We start from the raw sequence: 20,090 nt of genomic DNA, 5'->3' as shown, positions 1-20,090 counted from the left end.
TCCCACTAGGCTTCAAAGTCTGATTCTCTAGGAATTCCTCCTCCCGTAGCCGGACCCCCAGGTTGGGAAGCCTGACGTGGGGCTCAGAACCTTCACTCCAGTGGGTGGACTTCTGTGGTATAAGTGTTCGCCAGTCTGTGAGCCACCCACCCAGCAGTTATGGGATTTGATTTTACTCTGATTGCGCCCCTCCTACCATCTCACTGTGTCTTCTCCTCTGTCCTTGGACGTGGGGTATCCTCCTTGGTGAAGTCCAGGGGCTTCCTCTCAATGATTGTCCAGCAGCCAGTTGTGATTCTGGTGCTCTCGCAAGAGGGAGTGAGAGCACGTCCTTCTACTCCGCCATCTTGGTTAATCTCCCATCCCATAGGTTTTGGATCATTGTGTTTTCATTGTCATTTGTCTCTAGGTATTTTTTGATTTTCTCTTTGATTTCTTCAGTGATCTCTTGGTTATTTAGTAACGTATTGTTTAGCCTCCATGTGTGTGTGTTTTTTATGTTTTTTTTCCCCTGTAATTCATTTCTAATCTCATAGCGTTGTGGTCAGAAAAGATGCTTGATATGATTTCAATTTTCTTAAATTTACTGAGGCTTGATTTGTGACCCAAGATGTGATCTATCCTGGAGAATGTTCCATGCGCACTTGAGAAGAAAATGTAATCTGCTGTTTTTGGATGGAATGTCTTATAAATATCAATTAAATCTATCTGGTCTATTGTGTCATTTAAAGCTTCTGTTTCCTTATTTATTTTCATTTTGGATGATCTGTCCATTGGTGTAAGTGAGGTGTTAAAGTCCCCCACTATTACTGTGTTACTGTCGATTTCCTCTTTTATAGCTGTTAGCAGTTGCCTTATGTATTGAGGTGCTCTGATGTTGGGTGCATAAATATTTACAATTATTATATCTTCTTCTTGGATTGATCCCTTGATCGTTATGTAGTGTCCTTCCTTGTCTCTTGTAACATTCTTTATTTTAAAGTCTATTTTATCTGATATGAGTATTGCTACTCCAGCTTTCTTTTGATTTCCATTTGCATGGAATATCTTTTTCCATCCCCTCACTTTTAGTCTGTATGTGTCCCTAGATCTGAAGTGGGTCTCTTGTTGACAGCATATATATGGGTCTTGCTTTTGTATCCATTCAGCAAGCCTGTGTCTTTTGGTTGGAGCATTTAATCCATTCACGTTTAAGGTAATTATCGATATGTATGTTCCTATGACCATTTTCTTAATTGTTTTGGGTTTGTTTTTGTAGGTCCTTTTCTTCTCTTGTGTTTCCCACTTAGAGAAGTTCCTTTAGCATTTGTTGTAGAGCTGGTTTGGTGGTGCTGAATTCTCTTAGCTTTTGCTTGTCTGTAAAGCTTTTGATTTCTTCATCAAATCTGAATGAGATCCTTGCCAGGTAGAGTAATCTTGGTTGTAGGTTCTTCCCTTTCATCACTTTAAGTATATCATGCCACTCCCTTCTGGCTTGTAGAGTTTCTGCTGAGAAATCAGCTGTTAACCTTATGGGAGTTCCCTTGTATGTTATTTGTCATTTTTCTCTTGCTGCTTTCAATAATCTTTCTTTGTCTTTAATTTTTGCCAATTTGATTACTATGTGTCTTGGCGTGTTTCTCCTTGGGTTTATCCTGTATGGGACTCGCTGCGCTTCCTGGACTTGGGTGGCTATTTCCTTTCCCATGTTAGGGAAGTTTTCGACTATAATCTCTTCAAATATTTTCTTGGGTCCTTTCTCTCTCTCTTCTCCTTCTGGGACCCCTATAATGTGAATGTTGTTGCGTTTAATGTTGTCCCAGAGGCCTCTTAGGCTGTCTTCATTTCTTTTCATTCTTTTTTCTTTAGTCTGTTCCACAGCAGTGAATTCCACCATTCTGTCTTCCAGGTCACTTATCCGTTCTTCTGCCTCAGTTATTCTGCTATTGAGTCCTTCTAGTGTAGTTTTCACTTCAGTTATTGTATCGTTCATCTCTGTTTGTTTGTTCTTTACTTCTTCTAGGTCTTTGTTAAACATTTCTTGCATCTTCTCGATCTTTGCCTCCATTCTTTTTCCGAGGTCCTGGATCATCTTCACTATCATTATTCTGAATTCTTTTTCTGGAAGGTTGCCTATCTCCACTTCATTTAGTTGTTTTTCTGGAGTTTTATCTTGTTCCTTCATCTGGTACATAGTCCTCTGCCTTTTCATCTTGTCTATCTTTCTGTGAATGTGGTTTTTGTTCCACAGGCTGCAGGATTGTAGTTCTTCTTGCTTCTGCTGTCTGCCCTCTGGTGGATGAGGCTATCTAAGAGGCTTGTGTAAGTTTCCTGATGGGAAGGACTGGTGAGGCCCATCTCTTCTGCCCCTGGAAATCCTGGAAGTGTTTTTGCTTATTAATAACCATTGTCTGTCATCATGTGCTAATACAATTTGTTTTTAGTATTTTAATATGTCTTTGATTATTTCAAAGGGTTGTGGAAGGGGGGAGTTAAATGTGTACGTTCAGGTCACCATCATGAGACACCTGGTGGCTGCTGCATTTGCTGCGGTTAATTTACCTACTGTAAAATGTACTCATTCCAAGTGTACAGTCCTATGGCTTTGTGGATTTCTGGGGCTGTGTAACCATCACCACATCCAGTTTTAGCACATTTCCACCACCCCAGAAAAATCCTTTGTGCTCATTTGCAGTCAGTCCTGCCTCCACCCCAGCGTCTCATTGATGTGCTCCCCCCCTCTATGAATTTGGCTTTTTGGACATTTCATAAGAATGGCCTCATATTGTACAATCCTTTGTGTGACTTCTTTCACTTAGCATGATGTTTTTGAGGTTTATTCATGTTATACTTTGTATCAGTGTTCCATTTCTTTTTATTGCTGAGTAGTATTCCATTGTATGGATATATCACATTGTCTATCTGTTCCCCAGTTGGTGGGCACTTAGTTTCCAGCTTTTGGCTAAGATGAATAAATTAGTGTGCATGTTTTTGTGTGGACATATGTTTTCATTTATTTTAAAGATAGTTACCTAGGTGTAGAATTGTGGGGTCATTTGGTAAGTTGATGTTTAACTTTTTAAGAAACTGCCAAACTGTTCTCCAAAGTTGCTGTGCCTCTGGTACCTCGAGCGAGAAGCCATGCATCCTCAGCTGGTTCTGCCTCCCCCCCGCATCAGTTTCTGTTTCATTTCTGTCCTTACCGTCTCTCAGTCTGTGTCCTTCTCTTTGGTGTCACTGCTGCCACTTTAGCTCAGAGGGCCCTTGTCTCTTGCCTGATAATTGCAGTTAGCTTCCAGCTGGTCCCTTTGCCTTCTGCTTTCCTTCCCCCATTACATCCTGATCGCTTTCCTGGGGAAAATCTGGTGGTGGCTACAGTGCTCTGATGTTCAGTGATGTGATAAATGCCCTACTAGGGGCATGTACACGTTGGTATGAGAGCACTGGTTCTCGTTTGAGTGGTCCAGGTGCGATAACCAGGGGAAATGACATTTGACATTTGAGCCAGGTCCTGAATAATGATGGTTTGGTGGGACGGCATGAGCAAAGACACCAAAGCACGAGTTACTTAACTTCTCTGTGCCTCAGATTCCCCACCTGGAATATGGAGGTAATAACAGGACCTACCAAGGACTGTTGTGAGCATTAGAGGAATTGCTGTAAGTAAGGTGCATGGCACGTGGCGAGAACTCTCTGAGTCTTAGCTAGTATCCATATTATTATTATTGATGGAATGGTGTGGTGCACAGGGAAACACGGTAGATTCAGTTTGTCTTCTTCACCTGCCTTCTTTTTAAAACAAAGGTCACAAACTCTAGTGTCTGCAGGAGCTAGGCAGGTCCCCAAGTGGCTGTACAGGCCAGATGGGGTCTGAAAGGCACTTGCTCCGGTAAGTGCACCAGTACAAGGGGCAGCGCTGCCCAGCCCAGCTGATGGCCGTCATGCAGGAATGGGGCCCAGTGCTGCCAGAAAAGTCACAAATCCAGAATTCTGTGTGAAACCTTCCAATTTTTAAATGTTGGTAATTAATTTAAAAAATACTAAAACCTGTGCAAGCCTAACTGACTACATCTGTGGGCCATATTTAGCCTGAGGCCACCAGCTTGTAACCTTTCTTTGAAGGTCTCCTCTGGGGTCACCAGCTCAAGTCCAGCACAACTCTCTCCCAGGGTGGGATTAGCTTGGGTTTGAAGGCTGGTTTTTATGAGCCCCTTTGCCTTGCAGGACTTCTCCAGACAGGTTATGTCACCGACAGAGGCTGTCCTGAAGCTCCCTGTGGCCCGGAGACTATGTACAAGAGGAATGGTCTGATGGCTAGCGTGTTGGTCACCTCTGCCACTCCACAGGTACTGGGGCTGCGGGGCCGGGGCCGGGGCCAGGGCCGTGGGTGGGATGGGTGGGCCAGGGCTCCTTGCAGCTGACCCAGGCCCCCTGAGTCTTGGCCCGGGGGCTGCAGGCCTCCATGAATGCCACCATTCTTAGCCCTCCCGACCAGCCATGCCAGGCGTGAGATTTGGGAGGCAGTCAGCCCTGAGGATCAGTGTGTTTTCTGAAGTCGTTCTCTTGAAAGAAAAATAAATACCTGCCTAGTCCAGTCGTAGCAAGTGCCACATTCCATTTTGGTGGCAAGAAGAGATCAGACCTTTCCCAAGCAAAGCCGTGGCTGATTATAAATAGGTCACAGATTCTGGAATGAAGTCAGACAGAAATGCTTCCAGCTGGCCCCGTGTTCCTATTTACCTTGCCCAGGAGGAAATGGCTGTAAGGGCTGGTGGTCGAGAGTGGCCTGGGCTCGGGCCCCTGCCCTGGGGGTTTGGGAGTTTACTTTCCAAGTTCTGTAATAGAACAGAGGCAGCCGGGGGAGGGGGTGTCATCTGAGGCCTGGGGAGGCCACCATGTCAGATGCGTAACGCTGGGCTCCTGTGACAAATGGACAAGGGGGCGCTCCGTGTTCTGAACTCACAAGGCCCTCATGGTCGAGCTGGGCTTTTGAAATGATCCCCTGCCATCAGCTAGAATTCACAGGAACCAATCCATTTCTTATAACCCTTTAAAAAAATTCCTTAGTTTGATCTCTGGTTCTGAAAGCAGACTTGTGGGTACCTGTTAAAATTCCCAGATGGCGCCAATATAGGTTTAAATAAAGTTACTGCGTCGTCATCACCACCACCACCTCCACCGCTACCACTGAATGTATTTGGGGCAACTTTTGATTAAATAAGGCCCCTTGTATGAGTGTGTATGTTTGGGGCAGGTGCAATGGGGTGTTACAGGAAAGTTGTAAAACCTGAAATTCCAGGAATGGACTCTGTCTGGTAACTGGAGGAATCAGACTTCACTTTCCATTTGCAGTTTACACTCCGTCTAGAGTAAAACTTCTTTCTTTTTTAGCCTCCATCTGTGTATATATGTATACATACACATATGTGTGCAAACACACATATATACCATATATATCTACATATATGTGTATATATACAAATATATGTGTATATGTGTATCCAGAACGAGGTGAGAGCTCAATAAATATTTGTTGAATGAATGAACAAATGAATGCATGTCTAATTGAAGTGCTCAATACATTTTGGTGACTGAGTGACACGTTTATACAGATAGACACCCATGATTTAGTGCTTAACTATATACCGGGCACTTCTTTTGTACATTCCACAGGCATGATCTCACTTAATCCTCACAGTAACCCCATCAGGCATGTGCTGTTGTTTCACCCCCAGTTTATAGGCGAGGAAACTGAGGCAGGGAGCAGTGAATGAACTGGCTTCAAATCACACAGCTGGTCAGCGGTGGGTGGGGATTTACAGCCAGGCCTCTGTGACTCTGGAGCCGCTGGTCCTGACCACGATGACGTTACACTCCCCGGAAGAAGGTCAGCCCTGTCACCTGCTTCTGGCTGCTCCGTGGAAGGGGAACATGGAAGTGCAGAATGATTTATTGGTAGCCGTTGCTCAGGGTCTGTAAGACCAAGGGGTAGAATCGATGGCCAATTCCAGAAGCATTCAGGATTAGTCTTTATTACTTTTCAAAAGTTTAACACAGATTCTCCTCAGAGGAGAATGTCCCATCGCCCGTGGAACTTTCAAAATAGCCATGCCTGAGCCCACCCAGGCCCCTTGAATCAGCATCGCCCAGGGAGGGGATCCTGCCAGTTGCTTTGTAAGCTTCATTTTGTATGACCTGTGCCACAGCCCTGGGGAGCGGGTTCTAATGGTGCCATTTTACAGATGGTAGCTGAGGCTCAGCGAAGTGAAGAGGTCAGACAGCAGCTCGGGTGGAGCTGGCTGTCTGACTTCAGAGCTCAGAGCTTCTTAAGATCATCTTAGAGTTTTTGGCAGCCTTTAAATGACAGAGGCCTATTGAAACCTACAGGTTTAAGTTTCTGCTCCTCTTTTTAACCTCACGTTTTCAGTTGTTGACTATTGGTTTCCCTCCCTGGCCTAAAAACACTCTAGTTTCCAGTAAGATTGCACAGTTTTTCCAGATATAGCCATTTTGGAAAGAGTGAAATAAAGGGGAATTAATAAAAGCATATTCTCTAAATCCCGGTCCAAGTTGTTGAGGTTAATGGAAACCACAAAATCCCTCTTCACAGGTTGAGACGAATAAAACCATTTATGAACAGGGCACAGTTTTGGGGTGGTAAGCTCTACTGGTTCCCCAAAGTAGAATTTGATGGAATTAAGTAAAATTGAAGAGAAGGTATGTTCAGCATTCTGGGATCCCTGCAGTGTTGGGTTTCATGTAACTGGCCACATTTGGGGAGTTTAACTCGCTCTTTTACGGGAGACCTTTCCTTTACAGGCAGGACTCCCGGTGTTCTTCTTAACAAGGGGCTCTACTAAATATAACTTTCATGCCGTCTCCAAAACTGGCCGATTACCTCTCACCTCATCAGCTAACAGGCTTTGAATTCCAAGTGGCCCCTACGTGAAATAAGCCTTGAGAGTCAGTTTAACATTTTGTATAATAATTTCCTGCAATGATTTTAAGTAGAAAAAAAAAAAAAAAAGGTGAAACCAGGTAATGTTTGAAAAACATAACAAAACAGGTGATCTCCTCAGGCCTCCTAAGATGTGAAGGGCGGGATGTATCTTTTCACCGCGCGCCCCCTAAAACAGAGGCAGCTGGAAGCAGTTGGGGTGTAGTGAGTGAGGGCATGTATGATTGAGGGGTAAGAGAGATATACAACTGGCTCACATTCTGGCTCTTCAGTTTCCTAGGTGAGATACATTGGGGAAGTAGCACTGCCTCTATTTCCTTATCTGTAGGATGGGAATAATAATAGTGTGTACTCAGAGAGTTGTTATGAGAATTAAATTAGATTATGCATATGAAGTGCTTAACACAGTGCTTGGAAAAGGGTAAAGCACTAAACAACAGAAGCTTTTATCATTGTACGGTTCTGCCCCTCTTGCATCCTCAGTTCTGAGGTTTGGGAGTCAGTGACTGGGGAGTCAGCCAGCCTGCTCAGGCGGCCCCATCTCTCCCTGTCCTCCGCAGGGCAGCAGCAGCTCAGACTCTCTGGAGGGCCAGGGCTGCGACTATGCCAGCAAGAGCTACGATGCCGTTGTCTTCGATGTCCTGAAAGTGACTCCCGAGGAGTTTGCTGTAAGTAACAGGGCTGATGCGGGTGGCTGGACACCACAAAGGGGAGCTCGAGGGGGTCACTGCTCAGGGTTGTTTGCTCAGATTGGAAACAACCCGTATATCCAACAATAGGGGATTGCCGAATAAAGTATTCTTTATGAAATACCATGTGGCATTAAAAAAGGGTGATGTCTGTGGGGAGGGATAAATTAGGAGTTTGGATTAAAATATACACACTACTATATATAAAACAGACAACAAAGAAGGACCTGCTGTGTAGCACAGGGAACTATACTCAATATCTTGTAATAACCTGTAATGGAAAAGAATGTAAAAAAAGAATATATATGTGTGTGTATGTGTGTATATATATATATATATATATATATATATATATATGTATGTATGTATAGCTGAATCACTTTGCTGTACACCTGAAACTAACACAACATTGTGAATAAACTATATTTCAATAAAATTTTTTTTAAAATAGAAAAACCCACAAATATTTTCAGTAGGTGTATTATAATACCTGGTTTGGAAAAATTGTTTGAGCAGAAAAACCTTTGTACCTATTTGGTTACAGATGCATTACAAAATTATTTTAATACTTGTTGCATTGCTATAAAGATAAAAATTTTAAAAAATTAAAGAAGGAATGTATAATATAATTATATGAAAGCAAAATAATAAATAACTTTGAAGGATAAAAAAACAGGAAGCTGTCTATCTAGGAATTTAACTACCTTGGAAGGCGTACACAATATGTATCAATAGTAAGTGAAAGGAGCAGGTTACAGCAGGGGTCCCAAACCCCTGGGTTGAGGACCGGTACCAGTCCTCGGGCCTGTTAAGAACCGGGCCGCACAGCAGGAGGTGAGTGGCGGGCAAGCAAACGAAGCTTCATCTGCTGCTCCCCATCTCTCGCATTACCGCCTGAACCATCCCCATCCCCACCCGGTGGAAAAATTGTCTTCCACAAAACCGGTCCCTGGTGCCAAAAAGGTTGGGGACTGCTGGGTTACATCACAACTTACAGAGAATAGTGCCATTTTTAAAAAGCATGCACAACACCTACATATTTATATTTGCATAAGAAAAGGTCTAGATTTGATGTTTACATATTCTTAAATATCTGGATGCCTATATAGCCGAACATATTATTTACTGTAGTTTCTGGTTGTAGGATTCTAGATAATTGGAATTTAATTTTTCTTCTTTTTGTTTATTTGTACTTTCTGTATTTTTACGATGACTGTTTTCTACAATGATAGACAAGATTATTTGAACAAATTCTGTAATTATAAATTTAAAAAAATTGTTTTTCCTTCAGCCAGTGTGCTGCTGCTGGTCTGACCCTGTGCTTCTTTGTTGTGAGGAGCAGCCTTGGCTCCTCGTTCTGCCATGACCTGGTTTCTTCCTTTTGCACTTTGAGGGTGGAGGGAGGACGTCGGCTCTGGGGTGACCTGATTGCAAGCGCTGCCCAGGGCTGCATTTCTCTGCAGAACCACGGAAATATTTCTGGCCATGCCCACTTTTTCCCGGTCCCCTTGCTGTAACAGGTTTGGTGCCCTCCAGGGGTCTATGGAGCTAAGTGGGCCCCATCTCTTTGCTCTGCCATCACTTGCTCCCACATTTACTTTGTGCCAGGCCATGCTGAGCCTGGCACATATGTCACCTCCCTCAGTGTGTCTGAGGGATCCTTTTAAAACCAGTGTAAAACTCTTTAGAGGCTCTCTTATACTAGAATGAGATCCGGAATTCCTCACGAGCCTCCAGGGCCCCGTGGTTTGGCCAAGCCTCCTCTCCTGCCCCATCTCCGTGCTCCCCAGCTACACGCCAGCTGCCTCTTTCTTCTCCAAACTCACATGGCATCCCCCTGCCTCAGGGTCCTGTGCTTCTTCTCCCTTCTGTCCTAATGGCTCTTTCCCACGTGTCTCCCAGTCTCTGCTCAGATGTCAGCCCTTAGACAGGAATTTCACGGGCTAAAGTAGCATCTGTACATCACACGCTTCCCTGACCCTGCTCTGTTTTCTTCATATCTCTAATGACTGCCCAACATTACATTCTGTAATAGTGTTTTGTATGGTCTGTCTCCTCCACTAGAATGCAGACTCCCAAAGGACAGGAACTTTATCTAACTCTTTCACGGCTCTTTCCCCATTGCCCAGAATAGTGCCTCCCTCATAGTACACGTTGCCTAGAAGAATTCAATCCTCAGAACAACCTGATGCGGCAGATTATTAGCTCCCGATTTTCTAAGAAAGAAACTAAGGATCTAAGAAATTGTTTTTTTTTAACCTGGATCATATAGCCAGATGTGGGCAGAGCCAGGTCTGAAACCTTCATCTCCTGATTATTCACCTAATGCTGGATGGTGATAACAAGGGCAGCTCCCACTTTTGAACACCTACTTTGTCTAGGTCTTGTGCTAAATGTTTTACGTGCATTAATCTAACTTACTTTTCACCACAGCCTTACAAATTAGCTATATTTATTATTCCCAGTATACTGTCACCAGTATAGAGAGGAAAATCACCTCTTCACACAGATAGTAAGTGGCATTATCTGTCTGGGCTTTAAAACCAGGGCTTCCGGGCTTCCCTGGTGGCGCAGTGGTTGAGAATCTGCCTGCCAATGTGGGGGACACGGGTTCGAGCCCTGGTCTGGGAAGATCCCACATGCTGCAGAGCGACTAGGCCCGTGAGCCACAATTGCTGAACCTGCGCATCTGGAGCCTGTGCTCCGCAACAAGAGAGGCCGCGATAGTGAGAGGCCCGCGCACCGCGATGAAGAGTGGCCCCCACTTGCCGCAACTAGAGAAAGCCCTCGCACAGAAACAAAGACCCAACACAGCCATAAATAAATAAATAAATAAATAAAATTAAAAGAAAAACAAAAAAACGAAAAAACAAAACCAGGGCTTCTGACATTCTAGACCAGCAGAAATATAATCTGAGCCACATATGCAATTTAAAAATTTTTAGTAGCCACATTAAAAAAGGTGAAATTACTTTAAAAATATTTTTTATTTAACTTGCTGTATCTAAAATATTATCATTTCAACCTGTAAGCAACATGAAATTGTTGAGATACTTTGCATTCTTTTTTCACACTAAATCTTCAAAACTCAATGTAGTCTTCTATACTTAAGAGTGCTGGCGACATTTCAGATCCTCAGTAGCCACGTGAGGCTAGTGGCCACTGTATTAGACAGTGTAGTGCTAGTCTGTCCTCTCAGGCACAAAGCTATAGTGTGTCTCTCTCCTTTAGAAGATATCATGGACCTTGCTGGCTGATGGCTTAGCCTCTATATTCTATTTGCCTTTGTTTGCTTGTTGTATTTTTTTTTTGGCTGCGTTGTGTCTTCGTTGCTGTGCGTGGGCTTTCTCTAGTTGCAGCGAGCGGGAGCTACTCTTTGTTGCGGTGCGCGGGCTTCTCATTGTGGTGGCTTCTATTTGTTGTGGAGCATGGGCTCTAGGTGTGCGGGCTTCAGTAGTTGCAGCATGCGGGCTCAGTAGTTGTGGCACATGGACTTAGTTGCTCTGTGGCATGTAGGATCTTCCCGGACCAGGGCTCGAACCGGTGTCCACTGCGTTGGCAGGCAGGTTCTTAACCACTGAGCCACCAGGGAAGTCCTGCTTGTTGTATTTTTGAGCTGTGTTTTTTAGCTTCGTGAAAGGAATGAAGCAATAATGAGGTTTAAAAATCCCTTTATAGTTGTTCCCCACGTGGAAAGGCAGAGAGTTAGGCTGCGCCTAGAACATCATTGTCCAGCCAGACCCCTTGGTGAGATTTGGGGCCTGGTTTTCTAGTCTCAGCCCTAGAGTGCTGCTCAGCCCAGCCCAGTCTGGGAAGACTGTAGGGCAGGGCAGTGAATGCTCTGAGGGTGCAGTACTAACACTTGGCTACTCCTGCCAGAGCCAGCGTGTCTTCAGCTTAGATGTGAAGCCAGGTCCCCTGGAGTCTTTGGTCTTTGGGGAAGCATTGGCGCTGCCAGGTGTTGGAATTGAACCAGACCACCTGGTATTTTAGTTTCCTGTCTAATAATATGAAAGAAAGGAAAAAGCCAGACACAGGAGTCCAGTAAAAAAAATCATTTGAGTGATTCTGGGAAGATGGCGGTGGTGGCAGCATAGTTTTTTATTCTCCCTGAATCCCCACATAAAAACATCCAGAACAACTAGATAGCAAACCCTGAAACCCATGAGAAATATTTACAATAAAATTAGGTGTCAAGTTATCCCTGTCAAACCCAAAATACAAATGGCTGGGGATACTCCACCAGTATCAAAAAGACCTGCAGAGTATCAGCTTCAGTATAAGAGAAAGCAGAAGTAAGTATTGGGGCATTTGACAGACTAGAGAATAGGAGAACCCCAGAATTTCCATCAGGAGTTCACTGGAAAGTTCGGCAGGTTAATGTGAGAATAGCAACTGAAATTGACAGGAATTTTGACCACTCAGATAATGGATGGGTGGAAGAGATCTATGGACTAGCCCTATGAGCTCTTGAGACCAACCAACCAGGGCTCACTTCCAGAAGAAGGCTCCATATCAAGGAGAAATTCAGTATGGGAGTGGACTGAAAATGATCAGGATAGGGAAAGTTAAGGAAAAAGGAGGTCTAAATAAATGTGTGTGTGTGTGTGTGTGTGTGTGTGTGTGTGTGAAATCTCAAAAAGCAACTGCATGTTGTTGAACACTACATGAAAGTAACCAAAAGAAGAGCTATGTGAAGTTAGAAAAGCTACCCTGAACCATGTTCCCCTCTAGAAAATTAGGAAAACTAATTTTACATAAAAATAAACAACAGAAAATTATTGATATCAAGTCTTTCAAAGTTATTGTAAGAAAAAAAGAGTAAGGACAGAATCCTGTAGATAACGAAAGCATGCCAGAAAGACATGCCATAAAACAGATTAAAACTATAACCTTTCTATTTCAAAATAAGCTAAGAGAAGATATTAAGATCACACTGTAAGACATGAACAACATAAGTGTGAAATAGAAAAATCTCAGAAATGAGGTGACATAGAGTTAGGAAAACATTGAAAATAAAAGTTATTTTGGAAATGAATGTTGAACTAGAAGGAACACAAGAATAGATAAACATAACAGAAAACGCCTTAAGGGAGGAAAAGTTTTAAGATCAAAATAAATGAAGAAAGAGATAATAAGACTTTGAAAAAAGTGATAGGACTTCCCTGGTGGTGCAGTGGTTAAGAATCCGCCTGCCAATGCAGGGGACACGGGTTCAAGCCCTGATCCGGGAAGGTTCCCACATGCCGTGGAGCAACTAACCCCGTGCACCACAACTACTGAGCCTGCAGTCTAGAGCCCGCGAGCCACAACTACTGAAGCCTGTGCGCCTAGAGCCTGTGCTCTGCAACAAAGGGAAGCCACTGCAATGAGAAGCCCATGCACCACAACGAAGAGTAACCCCCACTTGCCACAACTAGAGAAAGCCCGCATGCAACAATGAAGACCCAATGCAGCCACAAAAAAAGAAAGAAATAAATTCATAAAAAAAAGTGACAAATATTAATGATAAGCAAAGAAGATCCAACATACAGATAATGTAAATCCCTGAAAGAGGAGAATAAAAGACAAGGAAACTGAACAAATACTTAAACTATAATTTAAGAAGATGTTCACAAAATAAAAAAAGATTCAAACCTACATATTGAAAGAATATACTGTTACTCCATCTTGGCTGGAACCACCCCCCCCCCCAACCAAGTTCATAACTCAGCTGAGGAATTCTAGCATTCCAATGACAAGGAGGATGACCCAACTCTGAACTGGATTTCCCCCTTGTATGTGACATTCCATTGATCCAATAAATAAATCTTGGCACTCAATGCAAGTTCTTGGTCATGCCGGGGCAACCCAGAATGGTCAATACCAAGATATAGTCTTGGTAGACTACTTGGGTGATAAAATTATAGAGAAACTTGAGGAAAGTCAAGATAGTGGTTACTTTTGGCAGGAGGGAGGGACTTGTGATTGGGACAAGGCACATGGAGGAACTCTTTTTTTTTCTTAATTGTGGTGAACTATGTGTAACACAAAAATTACCGTCTTAACCATTTTAAGTGTACAGTTCAGTTGTGTTAAGTACATTCACATGAGTGTGCAACCAATCTTCAGAGCTGTTTTCATCTTGCAGACCCGAAACTCTGCGCCCATTAAACAGCTCTGCATTCCCCCCAGCCCCCACCGTTTACTTTCTGTCTCTATGAATCTGACTACTCCAGGTATCTCATATAAGTGGAACCATACAGTGTTTGTTTGTCTTTTTGTAACTGGCTTATTTCACTTGGTATAATGTCCTTGAGGTTCATCTATGTTGTTGCATGTGTCAAAATTTCCTTTCTTTTTAAGGTCAAATAATACTCCATTGTGTGTATATACCACATTTCTGGGGTCCATTCTGCCATCGTTTGGGGTGGCTGTTTCTTGACCTGGATGATGGTTATAAGGTGTTCATCTTACAATACGTCATCAAACCATGCATTTGTTTAAGGTGGTTTTCTGTTAGTGTGTGTCATTTTATGGTCAGAAGGGTTAAGATCATTTCAGAGGCCCTTATAGTTTTAGCGGGGTGCTCTGCAGCTAGACCTCAGTCCTTCTCCCCAGTGGCTGGAAGCAGAGCACAAAGCAAAGCAGGAACTTGTCTTTATCATCAGCAGATCATGGACATTCTTCTAGATCAATATGTATAGATTTAATTCTCTGTTTTTAATAGCCGCATAATATTCCAGAGTCTGCATGTACCATAAGTTTTTTCAACAAGTTCCTTTTCTGATGGCCTTTTAGATTGCTTCCAGATTTTTACTACTACAAATAATTGTTCAGTAGACATCTATATTCATCTCTGTATCTGAATGTAGACCTCTCTCTCTGTAATCCTCTTATATACCAGTGCTTTTCTTTCTGTATGAATTGGTATTGCTGTGTCAACAGTATGCTCATTTCAATTTTTAGGGGATAATATCTAAACGTAGTGCCTGATCCTGGATGAAGAAAAACTTGCTATAAAAGGCAGTATTGGGATAATTAGCAGATTTTGAATGTGGACTGTATATTAGATAATACGGTTGTACCAATGATAAATTTCCTAAGTATAATAATTTTATCATTATGTAAGAGGATCATCTTGTTCTTGGGAAATAAAATGCTGAAGGATTAAGAGGTGAAGAGTCATAATATCTGTATTTTACTCTCAAATGGTTCAGAAAAAAATGTGTGTGTGTATATAATTTTTTATATATATATATATAATTATATACATAAAAATAAAGCAGATGAGACCAAATGTTAATAATGAAGCTAGGTGAAAGGTTAAAGAGTTTATCATATTATTCTTGCAAATTTTTTGTAAGTTTGACATTAAAAAATAAATAAAATGTTAAGAACGTTTCTTTTTATGGGTTACTGCCAGATTACTTTCCAAAAAAGAACAGAGCAACTCGTAGTCCCATTAGTTGTGATGGCGCTGATGGACCACAAATGGTGTCTTCCTCTTTAATTTGCATTTCCTTGACTATGATTCTAAAATTGTCAGAGGGCTTCCCTGGTGGCGCAGTGGTTGAGAATCTGCCTGCCAATGCAGGGGACACGGGTTCGAGCCCTGGTCTGGGAAGATCCCACATGCCGCGGAGCAACTGGGCCCGTGAGCCACAACTACTGAGCCTGAGCGTCTGGAGCCTCTGCTCCGCAACAAGAGAGGCCGCGATAATGAGAGGACCGCGCACCGCGATGAAGAGTGGCCCCCCACTCGCCGCAACTGGAGAAAGCCCTCACACAGAAACGAAGACCCAACACAGCCAAAAATACAAATAATAAATAAAATAATAAATTTAAAAATTAAAAAAAAAAAATTGTCAGACACAGCTCTGGGAGTAAAAGCAGGAATGTATCTTTGGAGCTGATTACTTTTTGTTCCGTGAGCCCTCCTGGGGCTCATTTGGATTGATCTAAATGCAAATTGAAAGATATCTTCTATTATAAGACATACCACTGATTTACCAACAGCTTTCTTTGTTTATTTGGACTCAGGGAGAGCCTTATGCTATAGGGTTGTGGCTGGGAAGAGGGGATTTAGTCAGCCACTGTTAGAGGGAAAAACACTACATTCAACATATGCAAAAACCAGCTTGTTTTCTTTTTGGCTAATTTGCTGTCATTTATCCACATAAAACCACCACCTCTTTTTCTGTCCGGCTGTATTGTGACGTGATCCACTAGGCCTCTCCATTCTGAAGGCTTCATCTCTACAGAAACGTCCTGTAATATGTGGAGATTGGCCATTTCCTTAAAAAGCATGGATTTGTAGGGGTCCCTGGGCTAGGAGGGAGGAGGTGGGAGAAGGGGTTAGGGTGAAGGAAGGCATTGCCAGGTGACTAGCTTAATTGGACATCCCGTATTAAGGCTTTATTTTCGAAAATAAGGAGAAGCCATTAAGAGACTTGTTCCTGAGTGTCCTCATCACAGGCACGTGCCCTCACCACTGCAGGAACCACGAGGGCCTCATTGTCTTGTGTTTTTGTTGAGGCTGTGCCACACCCCTAGGAGCCTGGGAGCCAGCTGTGAAAAGGGACAGGACCTGACCTCGCCTTCTGGTCCCCACTCCTACCCACATCCTCCCTTTTGGTAAAACTGCCTGCCTCCAACTTCTGGAGAAGGATTGCTCATCAGCAGCCTTTTCTACGTGTGTTTGGCTTTGTAGTAAAATGACATGAAATTTATAATCTGAGGATTTTACCTATCTATCTGTATTCTTGCTCTGGACACTGCATCTTTTTTGGCCAGAATCGAGAAGATAGAAATAGGAGAGATTCTTCTGAAAACCCTCTGATTGTGTGTTTGGGACCAACCATTCTATTTTCAGTCTCGTGTCCTCTGTTGTGGTTTGTCTTGAATAAAATACCTGCACACATTTTCTGATTTACGGTCTGAGTGGGAATCAGAATATTTGAAACTCGGACCATCCAAAAAACTATGAAATGTGAAGTCACTATTTTAATACATCATTTGGAAATTCAGTAGCAAACCCTAGAACTGATGGCAGGATGGACAGGAAGTTTTCTCACTTTCATATTAGCAGACTTTTGGTTCTTTTCCTAAAGGACATTGCAAGCATCCTGCCGGTTCTTCCGGATTGGGAGTTAACTTGAACTGCGGGAGAGATTTCCAAGGCCCTGTGAGCTCTCAGCTCAAATCTCCTGTTTTCACAAGGCCTTTCTGTTCCCCAGGATGGCAGAATTAATCCACGTGTGAGGAGCACTTGGCTAACAATCTCCATGGGTCTGGCAGGAGAAATGCCAGTCTGTTTGCACTGCCTGGGACGGAGCTTAGGGCCCTGTAGCTCTGGGCCACTCACACAAGCCCGCGGGCTTCAGCACATAGTAACCACTCACGTTGTGCTGACGTTCAGGGCCCGCTTGCTACAGGTGGGTGGACCCAGAGGTGGAAGAGCTCGGACTCCCTGGTGCCATCCACTTCTCTGCTGAGCTTCTGTTAGTGGAGGCATTTCACCTTGGTGCCCATGACGAGCACCAGCCCCTTGGAGGGATGAAGCCACCTGCTTATTTCCATCTCCTGCTCAGCCCTGGGGATGGTATGCTTTGGCCTGCATCCTGTGTTTCCCAGAAATCCAGTGATCTTGGACCACCTTTAAATTGTGCCAAGCGGTGACCACAATTCTGCACCTAAGCCCTGGATTGTGGTTACAGCTGACATACCATGTGTGTTGCCATTTTTCTCCAATGTATTCTTGACACGAGATTTTTTCTCATGACAGTATTTGCTGACTTGATGTAACAGCCTCCTTTAAGTATTTTTTAGAGCAACTTTGAAGCATGGATGTTCAAACAAATTAATGGTCCCTTATTTCCTAGCTCATGTATTGGGCAGGAACCATAAGTTCATATGCCAATACATGAGCCCATCTATGTGACTCCTCTTTTGCCAAAAAAATTATGATATGTAAACATATATGTGATCTTTGTGAAAATGCAAGACGAGGTACAGAATGCCTGGCACCTGTATGTGTACACACACATATATGTACACATATACGTATATATAGAGAGCATCTATTAGGTGCCAGGCATTCTGTACCTCTTGCCTTGAATTCTCACAACGATCCTATTAGATAGGGATTATTGTCACCATACTCTAGATGTGGCAGCTGAAACTGGGAGAGGTTAAAGTCATGTGTCAAAGAGAATATTGCTATTAAGTTATGGTGTCCAGACACATGCCCAAGCCCCGTGGATTCCAGAGCCCACGTCTGTTAAGTGCATCGTGTCCTCCCAGATGCCCTGTGTACAACGGACAGGTGTCTTCTCTTATTAGTGGGCATCCAGAAGCTCTCATCTCTCCTTTCCCTGGCCTGTCACAGAAGCATCTGTTAACTGGTTCCTGGCATCCCATGTGACATATGGAGATAGGTATAGGTCATGTGAAGTCAGCCCAGTCCATGCCTTGGCCTGCAAAACTGTCAGCAGTGACGCTTTCTCTTACTGCCACCTGATGAGCTTCTAGCGATGGGAGCAGATTTTTAACTGGATGCATGTTTTCCCTATTGACAGAACTAGTGCTTCTCAAGCTAGCTGTGATAAAGGACCAGTTTTTTCCTTTCCAATCAGTTAAGGACTGATACTTTGAAAAAATACAATAAAAATGTCATGGGGATTGCTATAAAAGTTTCCAAATGCTTGCTCTCAAATTCCGTAATTATCTCATTGTGGGCTGGTGGAATAAACAGTTCGTGGTCCAGCACTGGTCTGTGGATGCATCTTGAATAGCACTTTACCGTATAATTTAGAGGAGGCTTAGGCTTCAGAAGAAACGTACACTTTCTATAAGCCACAATTTTAAAAAAAATTAAATTTACAGTAATAGATAGTGTCTCTGTTTAGCATGCTAACTTATAATATGGTGTCTGCAACTTTTTAAAATTGTAAAAGTAATTCATACTTGAAACAAAAACTCGAATAGAATGAAAATATCCAAACTTAAAATGTTCCCCTTACTTTCACTCCCACCCTCCAAACTACTATTATCAATTCTTTTTTTAAAATTAATTTATTTATTTTGGCTGCGCTGTGTCTTACTTAGTTGCAGCATGCGAGATCTTTTAGTTGCGGCATGCGGACTTCTTAGCTGCGGCATGCATGCGGGATCTAGTTCCCCGACCAGGGAGTGAACCCAGGCCCCCTGCATTGGGAATGCGGAGTCTTACCCACTGGACCACCAGGGAAGTCCCTCAATTCTTAAATTGGAAGTTCGTCTCATGTTTGAGAAGGAAGGGTGGATCAAGATTTATGAAGAGGGAAGGAATGGGCGAGGCATTTTCAAAATTTACCCAATTTTTTACTCTATCTTGATTTTCATTTCAAGGGGGAAAGTACGACTTCTAAGTGTACTTTATTACAACTTTATTACTTTATTACTCTGTATAGTTTCAAAGTCACATGACAGCTGTTTTTGGTTTCCAGTATTTTCTAACCCCGATTCTCTTTTGTTGCAGAGCCAGATCACATTAATGGACATACCCGTGTTTAAAGCCATCCAGCCGGAGGTCTGTACCTTGTCCTTTACACTGTGCTACTAATGCTGGGGCTGGGAGGGGAGGATTTAGTCGGCCATGTTAGACTGACTCAGTTTCCTGGTTTCTCTCTTGAAGTCTCTATAAACTCATGTTATTGATTTAAGCCCCCATTAAAGAGAGCATCCAGGAGCTTTCCATTCTCAGAGGTGCTCACTCTTTGAGTCAGGTGTTTAGGTTCTCCAGAGGATGTCACTGCATTTGGCCCCCTCTGGCAGGGCTGTGGGCAGTCGGTGCCTACCGCCTTCACACCTGAGTCAGGCCTGGCCACACTGATTCCTTTGCCCAGGTCACCTCTGCTGGAGATGCTCACTGTTGAGACAGAGATGTGAGAGAACGTTTCCTAGAGAGCCTTCTTTCTGTTGATACCAAATTCTGGTGGTTGCCTTGTTTCTGATTTTGAAGCCAGTTGCCGCAGCAAAACACATACATATTCATGTTAAAAGCATACATATATTTTTAGAAACAGCATATTCAATAAAAAAAAAAGTTGATTTTAGTCTTCGAAAAAAAATCCCTGGAAATGTTTAGCAGTTGATAACGAGGCTTTACAGTTATTTTAGTCAGGGTTCTGGTTTTGTTATCTAGTAATAGAAATCCATTTCGAGTAGCTGAAGAGGCAGAAGAAGAATTTGTTACAAGCATAAAGGAGGCACTTTCAGAACCTGTGGCATGGAGTTCAGGCAGCCTGAAGAGCCGGGCAGGACGCAAGCCCTCTCCCGGCTCCCTGCCTCTCCTCTGCTTTTCCCTCTCCTCTGCTTTCCCCTCTCCTCTCTCTCCTGCCCTCTGTCCTGTCTGCCCCTGTGGTCCAACCTGGCCTCGCCGAAGGGCCCATATTTATGTGATGCCGTGGAAGCCACCTTCCACACCTGAACCCGCAAATCTT

At 43.3% G+C, this 20,090-nt stretch overlaps 1 protein-coding gene across 29 annotated transcripts in view; it reads left to right on the top strand.

The window, feature by feature from the left end:
- Positions 1-20,090, top strand: part of RALGPS1 (Ral GEF with PH domain and SH3 binding motif 1) — a 296,025-nt gene that overhangs the window by 45,191 nt on the left and 230,744 nt on the right. For 27 of the 29 annotated variants that reach the window (XM_082470081.1, XM_082470080.1, XM_082470079.1 and 24 more), the window contains 3 exons: positions 4,204-4,325; positions 7,498-7,605; positions 19,127-19,177. In XM_082470081.1, coding sequence (XP_082326207.1) covers positions 4,269-4,325; positions 7,498-7,605; positions 19,127-19,177 — 216 coding nt within the window. In that variant the 5' untranslated portion in view covers positions 4,204-4,268. Of the gene's footprint in view, positions 1-4,203; positions 4,326-7,420; positions 7,606-19,126; positions 19,178-20,090 lie in introns of those variants that run through there. The other 2 variants (XM_082470076.1, XM_082470072.1) reach the window with 2 other exon arrangements.

Source organism: Balaenoptera physalus (assembly GCF_965194825.1).
Source record: "Balaenoptera physalus genome assembly, chromosome: 7".
In the NCBI taxonomy this organism is placed as follows: domain Eukaryota; kingdom Metazoa; phylum Chordata; class Mammalia; order Artiodactyla; family Balaenopteridae; genus Balaenoptera; species Balaenoptera physalus.
Note: the sequence above shows the minus strand (reverse complement) of the source record. Positions and strands in the feature narration are given on the sequence as shown.